Source organism: Gadus morhua, chromosome 14 (assembly GCF_902167405.1).
Source record: "Gadus morhua chromosome 14, gadMor3.0, whole genome shotgun sequence".
NCBI classification, from domain to species: Eukaryota; Metazoa; Chordata; class Actinopteri; order Gadiformes; family Gadidae; genus Gadus; species Gadus morhua.
In genome coordinates this window covers 6,891,907-6,909,406 of record NC_044061.1, presented here as the reverse complement: position 1 = coordinate 6,909,406, position 17,500 = coordinate 6,891,907, and the positions used below count along the sequence as shown (strand labels likewise).

General features: G+C 46.0%; 1 protein-coding gene across 1 annotated transcript in view; it reads left to right on the top strand.

The window, feature by feature from the left end:
- The window catches only part of adamtsl3 (ADAMTS-like 3), a 139,119-nt gene that overhangs the window by 58,767 nt on the left and 62,852 nt on the right, over positions 1-17,500 (top strand). The window contains exons 4-7 of the mRNA XM_030377083.1: positions 1,430-1,557; positions 7,693-7,738; positions 10,043-10,285; positions 15,216-15,342. Of these exons, the coding sequence (XP_030232943.1) occupies positions 1,430-1,557; positions 7,693-7,738; positions 10,043-10,285; positions 15,216-15,342 (544 nt within the window). The remainder of the gene's footprint in view (positions 1-1,429; positions 1,558-7,692; positions 7,739-10,042; positions 10,286-15,215; positions 15,343-17,500) is intronic.

Genomic DNA, 17,500 nt, shown 5'->3' with positions numbered 1-17,500 from the left:
GAGTGTGAAACGGGAGGTCGTCTGTCTTGTGAGCTACTGGAATAGATTGTCTGAGTTCACAAATATTTCATAGGTTACAGGATTATCATAATATATGTATAATAACAGTGTTCTGTGCTATAAAGACATTAAAGACGCCGTTTTGGCTTGGGAGGATCCAGACATGCTTACTTTGTCCTGAATTGTGATAATATTTTACATGATATCCATATCCATATCCTGTTGAATATTCATATTTTTAGATGCTTTACTGAATCTATATTTCTTGAAGGAGCCAAAGTAATTCCAGGACAGTCTGGCTCAGACCATCTGAAGGACGAGCACGTCCTTCACTTATAATGAGATCAGAATTGTGTTAAAGGTGAAGCTAGGGATTTCCTGTACAATACGTGCTGTGTTTGAAACGGACGAGCTTTGCTCTGCGTCTGAGTATATACCGGATATCCTAATCCCTTAATGGATCTCCATTCAACAGAAACTTTACAACTGTGAATTGATATTGACATCTCGGCACTCAACGTGAGCCTCCCCTCTCTCTTCTTTTTCGCTCTCTCTCCGTCATTCTCTACCTCTATCTCTCTCTGTTTTATTTATTTTTTATCAAGGAGTACTTGCTGTTCTGAATAGATCCCCTGTTGCCAACTGTGTCCCAGTGGCCAATGTAATAACAGCAGCCAGTGAAATGACCACAGCACCAATAAACCTATGATCAGGGCCCTCAACGGGTGGGGTGGTTTTAAAGCATATTTCTTCCTTTAAATATTTGTTTTTTATAGTGTTTCATGGCCTAGGAGTATTAAGTTGAAACGAAAATTGAAATCAAATGTTGAGAGAGGGTTTGGCATGACCAGTGTTTCATTAGGCTCAGATGGTTTCATAACATCATCTATACGTCTCTGATGTAAAGTAAAGAGCACATATGAAAGCTGCCCAATGTTTTACGGCTCTGGTCTATATCGCCTACGATTCAACTCTGTTGACAGAAATGTTGAGGACAGAAAGATTAAATTCAGGTCAAATAAAGTTGTCTGTGCAAAAAGTGCTTTGGTAAAAACTGAGTTTACTTCCAAAATCGTTTGGATGTATTTTCTAACTGTATCACCCATCGACTTTCTACTTTACTGAACACAAAATTGACCTTTTCCATTTCTATAAACTGAAATAATGTTGTAACTTCCATTCCCTCTGAGTGGACGGGTTTGTTTATGTTTTTCTCTACTCTCTTTTTAGGGGTTGTTCTTGTCGTCTGCGTTTGTTTGTGTTGTTCGTCTCTGTCTATGTCTGTCTGTTTGTTGTTGCGTTGTTCTTGTCGGTCCGTGTCCGTGTTGTTTTGTTTTTCGTATTGTTTTGTGTTTCCATGCTGTGGGTGTTCTTTGTCTGGTGTTTGTATTGTTTTATGGACGGCGTTGTTCCTGTTGTTTGGCTCCAGGCATCAAGGACCACTCGTTCGGACGAGGACAGTGACCTTGGATGGGACGCCTGGGGGTTGTGGAGTGACTGCTCGCGGACCTGTGGAGGGGGGGCGTCCTACTCACTGCGCCGCTGCCTCAACGGAGGGTAAGTCCTTCACCTGACGGGTCCCCTGTTTTAGGGCTGGTGGATCGATTCCATCAGCAGACGTCCGGGTGGACTCTCCCGCTTGGGATGTCACTAACGGGTGGATTTTAAAGTGGCTCACTCGTCCGTTACTCAAGTCACGTTGCAGAGGTACAATAGCATTTAGCTGACTACTTGATCCAAAATGACTTGCGGGGAGTTTCATATAATTGAGTAGCAAGTCGGGGTTTGGCATCTTGCTCGAGGATGCTTACAAGCAGACTGCGGACGTTGGAGTTTGAACCCACATCCTTTTCAGAGTGCAAACATCTCTGTCACGTTTTGTAATGCATCAAGTCCCCTGTGTCTTAACTGACTGGTTTATAAATAAGATCAAATTAAGGTTTGCTGAGGACCAGGTGGCAAAACTACTCTGTCGCAACATGAACACTAATTGTTTTCAATCGTAAAAGAGTAGTTTCGGTTTTTTGGATAATTAAAATTGGTCTTTTCAAAAAAAAATCTTTAGAAAATGTTGCTCAAAGCCCATTCTGACAGAATCAATGGCTGTTTTTGGAAACATGCAATCTTAATTTAATGGTACACGCTGAGTTAGATGCCCGATAGACAGCATCCGTGAACAAACATTGTTAACTCACACAGATATTGATTTAACAATTGTTATTAGGACAAAAACACTGGTGACATCCTCCATTCAAACATTCTCTCCTACATAGATTACATTCTCACCTAAGTAGCTGACTGATGTCTATCTCTTTCGGCTGCCTCCGTGTCCGCCGATTTTGATTTTCGACTGCTCCCTGCTCATTTCTGGCCAATCATAGCATCTATTCCGTGATTGTTAAAGACAAAGAAACAAACAGAGATTTGGGACCTCTCTTTTTGGTTGTTTATTTCCAAATACTAGCTCTGTTCTGCTCTTTTCAGCCCTCTCCTCTACTCTTACCTACTGCACCTCTCAAACCAATAAATAAAGGCAAATGGAAAGACAGAAAGGGTGCAAAAAGGATAAACTGAATAAGAGGAGGGGCGGATTTGGCAGTGGAAGCGTGACACAGACCAGACGTGCACTCCATGTGGACGAACAAGTGCGAGTCAGGCAACGAGGGGAGGGACGGGGAACCCCCCAGAGAAGCTGGTCTGGGTCAGGAGGAGGACGCTGTCCACCAGACTTCCCTCACACTGCTAAATGCATCAGCAGGGAGGAGGAGGGCCCTACGGGAAGGGAGAGAGAGAGAGAGGCAGAGAGAGAGAGAGAGACATTGAGACAGAGTTAGTTTAAATAATAATGTATTTTGTCCAAGGCCCGTTCTTGGTGTATCTCAGTTGATTCCAATGGCTGAGAGATTCTGTCGCCTCACTGCGAATGCTAATCCTGATCCTGCCACTAACACTGTTGCTGCCGCTAATACTGTTTCAAACGCTAACGCTGCTTCTAACACTAACACTGCTGCTGCCACAAACGCTGCTTTTACCGCTAATGCTGCTTCTAGCGCTTACGCTAACACTGCTGCTGCCGCTCACATTGATGCTGCCGGCAACGCTAATGCTGCTTCTATCGCTAACTCTAATGCTGCTTCTACCGCTGATGCTGCTTCTATCGCTAATGCTGCTTCTACCGCTAATGCTGATTCTATGAATAACTCTAATGCTGCTTCTACCGCTAACGCTGCTGTTGCGGCGGACATTGCTAGTGCCGCCGCTTGTTCAGGAAGTGTGACGGTTTGCAGGCTGTGACTGTCAGTTTACCCCCCCCCCCCCCCCCCCCCCCCTCGTAACAACACCTTCCCTCTTCATTTGTTTCTATTCAGCGTGCCAAGTCGCTGGTCAACCATGAGCGAGGTGTGGAGAAACTCCTGAGCCATGGCTGCCAAAAGCCCTCAGTAACAACAGCTTTTACAGCCAGCGTTTAAAATACAATCAAACACACGTTAAATGTAACACACAGTGCCTTGTTAAAGCTGTGGCTCATTGGCAGCTCGCGGCTCATGGAATATGGATTTGCCATCTTCTTTTAGTTGCTTGGAGGAAACAATGGCAACATGAACGTCCTACTCCACAGGGTTTAGAAGCCTTTAAAGTCTGCATTTGATTGCGCGTTTTGCCATATTCCATTGCTACGTCTAACCCCCCTGCTGTCACAGTTACCAGATCTGAAGTAGAGTTGTGCGTCGGAAAAAAGTCGCTTACATTACAAACTATTTCGTCATAATTGTTTTTTCTGTTTCCTTCCGACGCTCCGACATTCCAGCCCTTGTGTATCACACGCGCCCGGGTTCCTTCAGAAGGAGCTTTCTTTGGGCTTGCATCGACACTCATTCCCTCCTTTGGAGCCACGCAACAATCTTCGGAGGAAGCATCTCGCTCTGTGATGCTAATTCAGAGCTGCGTATTTAGCCAGGTCCCCCTCCTCTTCCCCGTGCGTCCCACCTCACCGTTTGATGTTTGATTGGCCCCGGCCCCGGAGAGAGAGAGAGAGAGAGAGAGAGGGCGTAAAGACTCTCTGTTCAGTTCCAGCTCAGTGAGACAGGAGGAGGAGGAGGGGGAGGGGGAGGAGGGGAGAGGGCCCCTGGTGGCCCCTAACCTCCGCTGAGAGCTTGCGGCGTCTGGAAGTGATCTGGGCCCTGATTTGTTCAGACTTCCTCCGCGCTGGGACATTCACACTCCAGCTATTAGAGGGAGGAAACAAATGGAGCTGCCGCACCTGCTGTGGCCTTCTGGGATGGGGACTGTGTTTGAGCTTGGGAGCCGGAGAGGGAGTGTGTGTGTGTGTGGGTTAGCGTTGATTGTGTGCATGTTTGTGTGTGTGCGTGCGTGCGTGCGTGCGTGCGTGCGTGCGTGCGTGTGTGTGTGTGTGCGTGTGTGTGCATGTGTGTCCGTGTGAGTTATCGTTAATGACCAAATGTCTGTCCGTGTGTGTGTGCATATGTAATATCATTGATTTGTGTGTGTGTGTGGGGGTTTTATCATTGTGTTTTCTGTGTGTGTGTGGGTTTTGTGTTTGTCATGTTTTGTGTAAGTATGTCTAGAAAAGAAAGAGGGGAAACAAAAGAGAAAGAGAGAGATGACCACAGCGCTCTCACAGATCTCTCTCTCTCTCTCTCTCTCTCTCTCTCTCTCTCTCTCACTCTCTCTCTCTCTCTCTCTCTCTCTCTCTCTCTCTCTCTCTCTCTCTCTCTCTCTCTCTCTCTCTCTCTCTCTCTCTCTCTCTCTCTCTCTCTCCTCCCACACACACACACAGGGATAAGCATAGAATGAGAGTTAAGTGTGTCTGGCGCTCTTTTTTTTTTTTTTAAACAATGAATACCTCGTCGGCCCCGCCTCTGCTGCTGATGGACTCCATGTACCCCCAGCAGAGGCGCGTCGGAGACTGTTTTGTGTTCCTGGAGCAACACCTCAGAACCAGGAGGAAACGTCTGCTCCATGGAGAGTGGGCCTGCAAACGCTGTTGCTCATATGCATTAAATATGGTGGTTGACACAGTCGTGGTTTTTAGCATGCCAAGGCTCACATTCAACTATATTTAGTCTGTAATATTGCTGGCATCGCTGGAACTGCTTTGGATTCATTCTTTAGTGTTTTGTTTTTATTATCCGTAAAATAACATATTATAAATCAAAAATGTTTTTCTTAGACGGATTACTGATTTGGTCCATTACTTTTGGTCCATTACACTTGTTATTCCTTTTTAAAGACTTCTGCGTTAATATCACAGGTTAATAGCAAGTCGTTCCACACTGATTTTGGAAATATTGAATCTGGCAATTGGTATTGTATATTCGTTTATGGGATAAAAGTCTTGATGAGAATTCTAAATTGTAGAGAAAAATGTTTTTTGGTCAAGGTGCCTGATGGTTTAAAGTCACATTACCATGTCACATGACCAACTTGGAAACAGTGATGGGGCAGACAGCTCCCCATACATCAATCAGGGCTTGAAGGTTTTAGCAGGGAAAAGGTTAAGGGTCACTTCTAGTTTGCATATTCATGATTCCCCGCATTCTTAATGAAGGTCAGGATGTCAACGCTTCCATGTTCAGTACTTTACTGAAGAATTACATGAAATATAAAACAAATAAAATGTTTACAAGCTTATGGTCATAATGAAAATATGAAATCCTTTATAACTACATTTAACTACATAATTCCTTCTTTTAGCCTTTTAAGATGGAGATTGAAGATTATTTTTAACTTGAGTGGCTTCAACATTAGAAACAATAATCAATGATAATGAAATTGTTTGTTTTGCAGCACAGCCATATTTCATCCATCACCATGGTAATTAATGACCGCAGTCTCTCATGTGCCCTTATTGGCGCTTCCCATTATATACTCAGTGCCAGACGAAAGCCTCACACACAAGCATACACACCCACACACACACACACACACACACACACAAAATAATCTCATATTTACCCATACAACATCAAGCCAACATGTGCACATGCACACAGTCAATCATGAACACACACACACACATACACACACACACACACACACACACACACACACACACACACACACACACACACACACACACACACACACACACACACACACACACACACACACACACACACACACACACACACACACACACGTCACACACTGACGCCCCCCAGACACACACAAACCCATTGCCATACTAACTTGCCCACTTAGCCCATACATGCATGTACAAGTGCACTGATACACACACATGCTCTCACACACACTCCTTTCTTGAATTGATTGATGCACATGGACGAGGGAATGCTATTAATTGGTTCATTAATAAGAGGACCTTCCCGGCTGCCTGGTTTTCCTTGGAGCTGGCTGAATGGCTGCAGTGTGGTCTTCCCACTGCCCTAAATGGAGGATTAGACGAAGCCTTTTTACTGCAGCGCAAACAAGCTGCTACCAGTTTAGACCAATGTTATTATAAGCCGTGGATAGTTTCTTTTTTTTTTTTTCATCTGCTTTTTCTAGTTGGAGCTCCCATGGCTGCTCAAACACACACACACACACACACACACACACACACACACACACACACACACACACACACACACACACACACACACACACACACACACACACACACACACACACGTGAATGCATGAACACACACACACACGCACACATGGGCATATGTGCGCATACATATGCACACGCACGCACACTTACAGAAACACACACATACAGACATTATACACACAGTCAAACCCACACAAAGACATGCACACACACACACACACACACACACACATACACATTCATACAGACAAACACACACATCCACACACAAACACACACAAACACACACAGCTTGGGCGTTGTTATTACTGCTAACAAGGTGGAACGGATTTAACAGCATGTCCACAATGTCGGGGGAGTAGCGGGGTGAGGAGGGGGGAGAAGCAGGGTGAGGAGGGGGGAGTGTAGAGGCGTGAGGAGGGGAGCTTTGCCCTTGCACATATGTGTGTGTGTGTGTGTGTGTGTGTGTGTGTGTGTGTGTGTGTGTGTGTGTGTGTGTGTGTGTGTGTGTGTGTGTGTATGTGCGCGCATCAGAGCCTGCATATAACATCTTCTGGTCTTTGCCAAGTTGAAGCCCAGTGGTGAAGGGCTGAGACAGCTGCCTGTTTGATGAGGTGCGCTCACCCTGACAGGTGTAGGCCGCGTGTGAACGTGCACACGCCGGTGTACGTGCGCACCCACGCGCACGGATCCATCCGCAGCAGCGAGTCTGAGCGCTTTGTGTTTTTGTGTTTCACAGCGAGACTGTCTGCGTCTGTCTTTGTGTGCGTGTGTACACATGTTCGTGCCTCAATTCATTCAAGGTTGCTATAGTAATGGATAATGTTATTTTCACATCGCATATGCTCCCCAATGTAATCCATACCCCTCATCAAACACCTGAGCTCTTATAACCACACTAAGCACCCCAGAGTGAGACAGAAAAGCTGGGCATTAAACCTTCTCCTCTTCTCTTTTCAAAGTTGCAAATCCTTGTTACTCGACTAGCATCCCTTTAACCGGCGGATGTGTTGTACCACTCAAGCGCACCTGCTCAAGCTGTCTGGAGGGGCTATGTCTGTCACTTCGACTCCTTGCCGATACAACCCTTAACGTTTTTCTACTTTGCTCCGCAGAAACTGCGAGGGCAAAAACATCCGCTACAAGACCTGCAGCAGTACGGTACGTCTGGCAGCTTACCCTCTGCGCCACTCGGTCTGAAGGTCTTTTCAGCATTAAAGAGAAAATGTTATGCTTGGGTAACCCTAATCCGACTTTTTTCATTTTGAGACCGTTTTTTTTTTTTTTTTGGGACCAAGACAAATATTACATAATGACAATGATTTAAACAGCTTTTTAAAGGCATTTCTCTGTGTAAGGGTTGTTTTAAAAGCTAATGTTGGTGAGGACTGAGGCGATTCGAGCCGTGCTGGTATTGGCCGCTCTCCTGCTTAAGGAAAGCCACAGATGCTTTCTTTGGGTTTCTACGTTGGTCTTGACATTCTGGAGCAAAACGGGACCCTCCAACACAGCTGCGTTTCAGCTACCTCACTTAAAGGGAATTAGAATCGGCTGTCAGGAACTCTGCAGTGTACAGACAGGTGATTGTCCAGCCCCTGCTACTGTTTAGTGTGTCAACATGGAGTGATTGAAGAGGGGGGAAAATGCATTGAATGAAATTAAACATGCACACATGCATATAGAAACATGTTTAAAATGTAGAAACTTAGATGTATATATCTATGTACATAAATAAAGAAGTATACTTAAATGGAACAGACACTGTAGGAAGGAATCTAAACCACATTATCAAAATTGCAATAACTATACACACACACTCATACACACACTGATGATGATGGTACCACCAGTGTTTTCATCAACAGGGGATGAGTGTTCGCCCTCCCTCATGGTTTATTTCTGACTGTACCCAAGAGTGCCAATGATTACAGCCATGTCTCTGGGGTGGGGAGAGTGCCCTTGATAATATTCACCCCATTGCTCCTCCTCCTCCTCCTCTAACCTCCTCTGCTGCCTCCCCCTCCTCTTCCTCCTCCTCTCCCTCTTACTCCTCCTCCTCCCTCTTACTCCTCCTCTTTCTGTTACTCCTCCACCTCCTCCTGCTCCTCCTCCTCCTCCTCCTCCTTCTCCTCTTACTCTTACTCTTACTCTTGCTCCTCCTCCTCCTCCTACTCACTCTTCCTCCTCCTCTTCCACCTACTCCTCTTCCTCTTCATACTCTTCCTCCTCCACCTCCACCTCCTCCTACTCCTGCTCCTCCTCCTCTTCCTTCTCTTCCTCCTCCTCCTCCACCTCTTCCTCCTACTCTTCCCCTTATTCCTCTTCCTCCTCCTCCTCCTGCTCCTCCTCATGCTCTTCCTCCTCATCTTCCTCCTCCTCCTCTTCCTCTCACTCCTCCGCCTCCTCTTACTCCTCCTCCTTCTCCTCCTCCTCTTACTCCTCCTCCTCTTGCTCTTACCCCTCCTCCTCCTCCTCCTCCTCCTCCTCCACCTACTCTTCCTCTTCCTGCCAGACAGAAGGCAGTGGCGCTGGCAGAGACTCTTGTTTAAGTTAGCGCTCTGCGTTTGGCGGGCCTTCACCCAGGAGCAGGGGTGCTTCAAAGTTGAGCTGTATGACTAACCGTCGGTGTGTGATGGTGTGTGTGTGTGTGTGTGTGTGCACATGTTTGTTCTTGAGGGTATGTGTGCATGCGTGTGTGTGTGTGTGTGTGCGTGCGTGTGTAATGCTCGTAAATGTATGCGTCTCGGCGATAGGTCAGGACGAGTGTATCCAGGCTCTAAGGATAAGAATTACTGAGTGCTGACAGCCAGTGTTTTTTTTATTTTTTTATTGGTCCACATGCAGTTCAACATGGGAGAGCTTCCCACAAATACCCTGGACCAAAATAAGTGACCAGTAAAAATTGGCCAAATTGGACAGGCTGCCCAGTTAGCTTCTTTACCTCACCCTGAACCACACTTAGCCCTTACCTAAGTTTAACTTTCTCCGTAGAAAATACCTAAAGCCTACCACTTATATCTTAATCCACACTTAACCATGTACAGCTGACCTAATCCCTTACCATAACAAATTCTGACCACACAATCTTAATCATACAGGATCATCATAGCTAAGCTTAACCATTTGTAACACAACCATACACCAATTCCTGCATTCCATATCCCTTTTAATTAAAAAAAAATCGGGGAATCAAACATAGAACCACAGCCCTCTGAGATTATCATGTTTAAGGTCATGAGATGGCCATCTGCTCCGTTTATATTGTGCTGTGCTCGCTGATTGACCATGGATCTCCTCCCCTCAGCTCAATATGAGCCTCTATCCCTTCCCCTACCCCAGAAAAACCACCACCTCCCCCACCACCACCACCACCACCAACCCTACCACCACCATGCCCTCCAACCCACCGGTCTAACCCGTCTCATGCTCCCCCTCCCCCCCCCCCCCCCCCCCCATCCTCTGCAGGACTGTCCGGCCGATTCCGGCGACTTCCGCGCCCAGCAGTGCTCGGCCCACAACGACGTCAAGTACCAGGGCTCGGCGCGCGACTGGGTGCCAGTGACCTATGACCCCTCAGCGCCCTGCGCCCTCCGCTGCCAGGCCAAGGGCAGCGGCGGCAGCCTGGTGGTGGAGCTGGCGCCCAAGGTCCTGGACGGGACGCGGTGCCGGGCCGGCGCCCTGGACATGTGCATCAGCGGCGTTTGTCAGGTACCCCCTGTCGGGTGTTGAAGGGGGGTGCAACGTGAACCCATCGTGCTCTGTTAGTGTCAGGATATAACTAAATAAATCCTGACACTAAATGGTAAATGGACTTTACCTATGCATGCACACATTCACACCCTGACAACGGTGTCAGCCATGCAAGGCAACAGCCAGCGCGTCTGGAATAGTAAGGGTTAGGTGTCTTGCTCAGGAGAACATCGACACTCGCCGGGGATCGAACTAGCATGAAGGTGCTATTGATTGTAATGAAGGGGCGCAAGGGTGTTTGTTGACAAAAAGACGGCAAAACGATGTTGGTCGATTGGTTTGTCCCTTGCCTTGTTTTGCCGATGAAATGAAAATAGGATTGTGGAAGAAAGAGCTTATTTACATGTCTATGGCATTTCTTTTTTTTTTTATCAGCGAACCATGTTTATTGATTTTATGTACTGGCTGAAGCACTACTGTATTTTGGATAGATTATATTGGGCTAAGGTTTGAAAAAAACCTCTCCATGCTGTCAGTCCAATGAATTGATATTATATGAATGGGAGCTGAGACAGCTGCCTGTTTCAGCTCCCCTAACCCTAACCCTAACCCTAACCCTCAAGGTCACAAAACAGCCACGGTATACTATGCCTCCTGCTCAACTCTATATCAGCCATCTGAGCATGAATCTCCATCCAACAAATGATGAAACCATTTCAACCCGAATGGGACATACTATTCAAACAATCCACCAGGACAACCTTTTTTGGTCAATACTTTATACATCACTTGACGCCACCCTGGACGTCCACCAACCGTAACCACGTCCGATTTTTCTTTTATATCATTCCTGAGCCTTTTTTCATGGTGGTCTTTGTGTCCGTGGCCAACAGCGTCAAGCAGCGCATGGGAATGGGGGGGTCTCATAGCTGATGTGCTCAAACCCCATACTCTTTATGCCTCGGTCCCCACAGTGCAGTAATCATGTCAAGGCTGCTATATTTAGTACGGTGAACGTTGCTGGAATCGACAAAAGCACGTCTTTTTATTTTGCTGTTGAACGGTTCCCTTTGCTGGGGGGTCTGCCGGACGATTAGACGCTGTCAGGGAAGGAGAGCCGGAGAGACAAAGCGAGAGAGAAGGGGGCTGATGTAAAAAAATGACGGATAAGCGACAGATTAGCTTCCAAGACCAGTATTTATGCAGAGTCGAGCCACTGGTTAATGTACCGGACTAAAAGGAAGAGGATAAAGAGAAATAAAACAACGCCATTTTCTATAATAATATAGGGACCAGAGTGAGTGAGCGAGTGGCCGAGGCACGCTCGTGGAATAGCAAGGATACATGAAACAAGATTAAAGCCTGTAAAGGGAAAAGGGCGAATGCTGCTTAACTCTTAAAGAATAGGCCTTGACAGACAGGGGTTCTTCTGTTCCCAACGAGCATTAACCATGAACCATTTCCCATTGAAAATGCCCAATTTAACCAATGTCTACCACAGGCAGAGGTTTGTAATAGACTGTCTTCAGTCTGGGCCAGAGGCAGAGAAAGACGTGTGTTTGTGACACATGAAGGAACACTGCTGTCAATGTTCCCTCACACGAGGCTCGAGTGGGCCAACACCGTTTCCCCTTCCCTGCTGTCAACTCTGATTACTTTGAGGCCATTTTGACGGCATTAGAATTACCATTGACATGTTTTCCCTGTCAGAAGTGACTCTTTTGTTGCGGTCTTTTTGTTAAACTGTTTCGTCCTCAGCTATTGTCTGCTATTGTGCCTCTGCATACATACACACACGCTAAAAAAGAGACACACAGACACACACACAAGGACATATACACACACACACACACACACACACACACACACACACACACACACACACACACACACACACACACACACACACACACACACACACACACACACACACACACACAACACAGACATAAACACACACACTGCTGTTATTGTATTGGTTACAGTCTCCATCTGGAATGCAAGTCCATGCCAATACAGGTAGCAGGCTGTGGAGTGGTGGTCTCCATGCTTGTGAAGGGTGATGGATTGTATTTGTGCAGTGCTTTCATTTGGCTGCAGCTCTGGCTCGGTACAGAGGGAGTGTGTGTGGCTTATGTAGGAGTGTGTGTGTGGCTTATGCTCTTTATGAAGGCTACTGTTGAGCTTCCGCTGAGGTGGTCAAAAGGCTCCAGCCTTCATCTCCTCCCACTCTTTCTCGCTCTCTTTCTCATCCTCTCATCCTCTCCTCCAATCTCTCACACACTCTTTTTGCTCTGTATGTCTTCATCTCTCACAATTACTCATGCTCTCTTTTGCTCTCTATTGCCCTCTCCTTTCCTCTCTCATTCCTCATCTATATCTCTCTCCCTGTGTTTCTCTCTCTCCCTGTCTGCCTCTCTTTCTATGTCTCACACTTACTATTGCATTATTTTGGTCTCGTTTGGCATCATTTTTCCTCTCTCTTTCTTAATCTCTATCTCTCCCCATGTTTTTCTCTCTCTCCCTGTCTCCCCCCCTCTCTCTATGTCTCTCAGCAGCCTTGTGCTCTGGCCAAGGTTCCCCCCCTCCTGGGAGTGTCCTGGACCTGGTCCTGTGCAGTAAGACACCACACAGACAGACAGACGGAGAAATCCGGTGATTGTCTGAGACTGTTGCTCTCTGGCCACCCGGTGCAGCACAGCCTCAGCACTCCACCCGCAGCTAATAAGAGACATGTGCAGCACGGGGCAGCCTGTCAGACAGACACAGCAGACACAGCAGACACAGCACACTGGGGTGGAGACCTGGCCGACCCGGGAGAGAGAGAGAGAGAGAGAGAGAGAGAGAGAGAGAGAGAGAGAGAGAGAGAGAGAGAGAGAGAGAGAGAGAGAGAGAGAGAGAGAGAGAGAGAGAGAGAGAGAGAGAGAGAGAGAGAGAGAGAGAGAGAGAGAGAGAGGAGAGAGAGAGAGGGAGGGAGAGGGAGGGAGGGAGGGAGGGAGGGAGGGAGGGAGGGAGGGAGGGAGAAAGAGAGAGCAGGTGAGGGAGAGAGAGAGAGGGAGAAGGTGAGGGAGTGAGAGAGAGATAAAGGGGTGGAGAGGAAGGGAGAGACAGAGAAATAGAGAGGGAGGGAGGGCTAGAGGAAGATGGAGTGAGCGAGAGAGAGAAGGAGAGGGAGGGGGGAGAAGGTGAGTGAGCGAGACAGGGAGAAGGTGAGGGAGTGAGAGAGGGAGAAAAAAAGAGAGGAAGAGGGATAAAGAGAGGAAGAGAGAGGAAGAGAGAAATGGAGATGGAGAGAGAGAGGAAGAGAGAAATAGAGGGAGGGAGAGAGAGAGGAAAATAGAGAAATAGAGATGGAGAGGGAGAGAGATAAAGAGCGGAGTTGAGAGTTAAAGAGAGGGAGAGAATGACAGAGGACAGATCGAGATATGAAAGAGAAGGAGTGAGATGATGAAAGGGAAGGAGGGCGAGTCACAAGATGAATCGGGAGGAAGAGAGATTCAGGCACACAGAAACCCCGGTGGGCACAGTGAACATAGGTGTGTGGTGGTATAGCTGGGCTAAACTCTAGTTTGTAATGACAGAATGAGGACAGCAACCCTCCTCCCATTCTTCTCCCCATGGACCTACAAACATACTTAATATATATATATGTTTATATATATATATATATATATATATATATATATATATATATATATATATATATATATATATATATATATATATATATATGCATACATACCTACATATACACATCCATTGGTAAAAGCTGTACATTGAACCAAAGTAATTCAGAGCAAGTCTTAGTAAGTAATGTGTGTGTGTGTGTGTGTGTGTGTGTGTGTGTGTGTGTGTGTGTGTGTGTGTGTGTGTGTGTGTGTGTGTGTGTGTGTGTGTGTGTCCGCGCATGCATGTGTGCGTGTGTAGGTGTGTGCCTGCCTGTGTGTGTGCGTGTGTGTATGATTGTGTTTGACTGCATTTTGAGGTTGTGTAATGCTTGCATCTCGCCGTGCAGTTAGACAGATGCCAGCGATAATGGCTGGTATAGGTTTCTTAGTATTCAGAGTCCCTGAAGCTGTGTCAGTCAATAGCCCCCCTTAACTCAATTAGAGCTGTATCTTCTTGGTTTTCTAGGTCAACGTGTATCTTCAAGACATTTATTTTGAGTATCATACTGCTTTCTAAGCTCAGGTTAGATTTGATGCAATGGAATAACATCATATCAGTTACATCTCGTGGGTAGCTGAAATATAGGTTTACTCTTTGAACATGTTTACTGACTCATGGGTTTGAATGTTAATTGAAAGTTAATGTACAGTAATTGGTTGCACTATGTTCGTTGCTACTGTGAAATGTACTCACTTACCATGTAAAAAAGTATCTCACTGCACAACCTGAGCGACAGACCAGAGACGAAAATGTTTCCCACAAAATGAAACTATGTGGTTGCCATCGCAGCTCAACTGTAACACGGTTACGTTTAGTCGTTTTGCACTAGCGTTTATCTACTATAAAAAGCTCTGCATGAACAGGTTTTAAAACACTGGAGAGCCTGCAGCGTAGCTACGGGAATCAGGACACAGGGTTGAGGTAAAATAGATTATGTTTTATTAGTGGCACTAAAATACAATATAGGTGCATCACAAGTATAACCAAGTGTATTCTAATTTCATCAGAGCTAAAGAAATTGTTTTTTATCTTACTGCATTGTTTTGTTGCGGAGTAGCGGCAGGTTTATATACAGTATTTATATGTTCACGGATATAATGCAATGGAATGAAAGTAGAGTGTATAGTGTGCACATCAATACGCGCAAAAGCAGTCGGCAACGAGTCAATGACTCCACACCAGAGTTGATGAGAACATTACTTTGGGAATTAAAAAGGAAACCACTGCTGAACCTACCTCACCTGAAGCATAATCCATCCTCCTCCTCTTGTGGGTGCAGGAGGTGGGCTGTGACCGGCAGCTAGGCAGCGGCGCCAAAGAGGACAACTGTGGCGTGTGTGGAGGAGACGAGTCTACCTGTCAGCTGGTGCGCGGTCAGGCTCTACCGCACATGTCCTCGGAAGAACGTAGGTACCGAGGGGAGGAGGGGGGGGGGGGACCGAAAAATTAGGGGAGCGTGCATTTTCAATTTGTCTCTTCGTCAACAAGCCATCCATCCATCACTTGTTTTTTCACTTACATCGAGTTTATACCCCAAACTTCTGGTTTGAGGGCATTGTAAACTCAGAGGTTTAGTAGAAGCGGAACTGAACACTCACGAGGGATTTTACACCAAATAGGATTTACATTTCACCCTCTTTTTTTAAATACAACCCTGGCCTCCACGCCAATGGCCTTGTCCTTAAAACCTCGCCTTGCACAAAGAGGTGTCATTACTGGAGAGAGGATGAGAGCAAATCCTTGTGAGACACGCCAGACTGTAGCTTACTATAAATAATACATATTTGTATTCAACCTTTATTTAACAAGGCAGACGTGGTTGAGATAAGGAATCTCAACCTTGAAAAGCCAGACGCGCATAAAACTTTCAGAGGGACATCATAAAACTACAAATTCAAAGGACACAAAAACAGTTTTACTGTCAATTTCAGACAACCAAAGGTGCTTGCTGCACGAACTGGTCCAGTACGGTGTTGTCCTTCTTCATTCTATTAGAAATATCGGATTTCGCCCCCGCTCAGTTGAGTTACCTGTTGGGCCCAGTGTTGGCAGACCTCCTCGGCTCCTCCAGCGGCTCCAGAGTTGGCTAGGTTTGGCTGGGGTCCTGGCGCTGTCCAGGGCCCCTCTGTCATTGGCTGTGGTGTTTATTTATCAGGGGCCGAGCTGTTAGCGAGCATGCCATCTGGCAAACGCTGCCCACCCACACGCCGACGGAGCCGCACCAGTCACGCCTCATTGGCTTTTCTCTTCATAAATGTTATCGTCTGGAGATTGCATTCATGACCGGACCTCGGCCATTGCCGGACTTTAGGCGTGTGTTGTTGTTTTTTGAAGAGTGTCCTTGCATTTGTTCTGTGTAAACATGGTTGAAAAGGATGTTGTAGTCGTTTGTTGTTGCATTGATTTGTGGGAGAACCGCACGACAAATGCGCTGGAAGACATCCAAATAACTGCAGGGAAATGTTTTTTTTGGATCAATAATATGCTCGTTTAGGCTTACGAGCGCCAATAAACTTGAATGTAGCTTTGATTACCGAGTCAGTCCAAAAACATGGCCGTCGGGGACGTTGATTGTTTAATATAGTCATTTGTTCAAGAATAAATGGTGTTACGGTTTGAAAGCAACATAAAAGTATTTGAGTTGAGACTTCATGGCCCAATGTTCGAGGAAACCATAATATGTGTGGTTGGATAAGTGTATCAGTGCTGCAGTACATGAAGATTGTTGAGAATGAAAAACAACATATTTTATGTCAGTTTTATTCATTATTGTTGGAAGGCCTTGATACTGGATGGTACAAACCAATCCTGTGGGGACAAGAGAGAATATCTCCAGCTTTTTTACTTTGATTGAAGCGTGACAATCCAATTTCCTTTGGGGCGGAAGTCGGTTTGAACATTCCCAAGGCTGCTCAATGTTTTCCCAACTTTGAAAAGGTTAATGAAGTAGATATTGGCCCTGCATATATTTGCATACTTCATTTGGGGGCCGTCCGGCGTTGGTATTGTATCAAATTCCCCGACAAGAACTTGCTTTGGCGAGCCACAGAGAATCTAAATGCAAAAGGCTTGGCTTCCCATGTAAAACAGTACTCCTGCCATCTGCAGTATGCATCTATGATGAGTATGACTTCTCACTTTAAATTATTAGGGATATTGGGAATGACAACATCAAGAGCACAATAATATTAATATTATAACAATGGCAAGTTGGTGGTCTTCAGTTCGTCCATGGTTGCATCCTATAATAATGAAACCATGTACGATTTAGGGTCAACTTAACCTTAACCTTTTCTTTAATATGGATAACTATGTGGTAGAAGTACCTTTCTCAACCTATCTTCTGAAACGAAACTCTTGTTGAAATGTGTGGCCTAATTCTATTAAAAGAATGTCTGTTATTGCCCTTACAGACTAGAGGCTAATCCAGCAGCTTATTGCGTTTCCTGACACTGAAAAGGCAGCGGCCTGTGATGGCCAGCACAAGGCTGACTTTGTACCACAGCCATAATGGGGGATGGACGGGGTCCGTGAGCATGTGGAAAGAGTCTTTATATTGTTTTG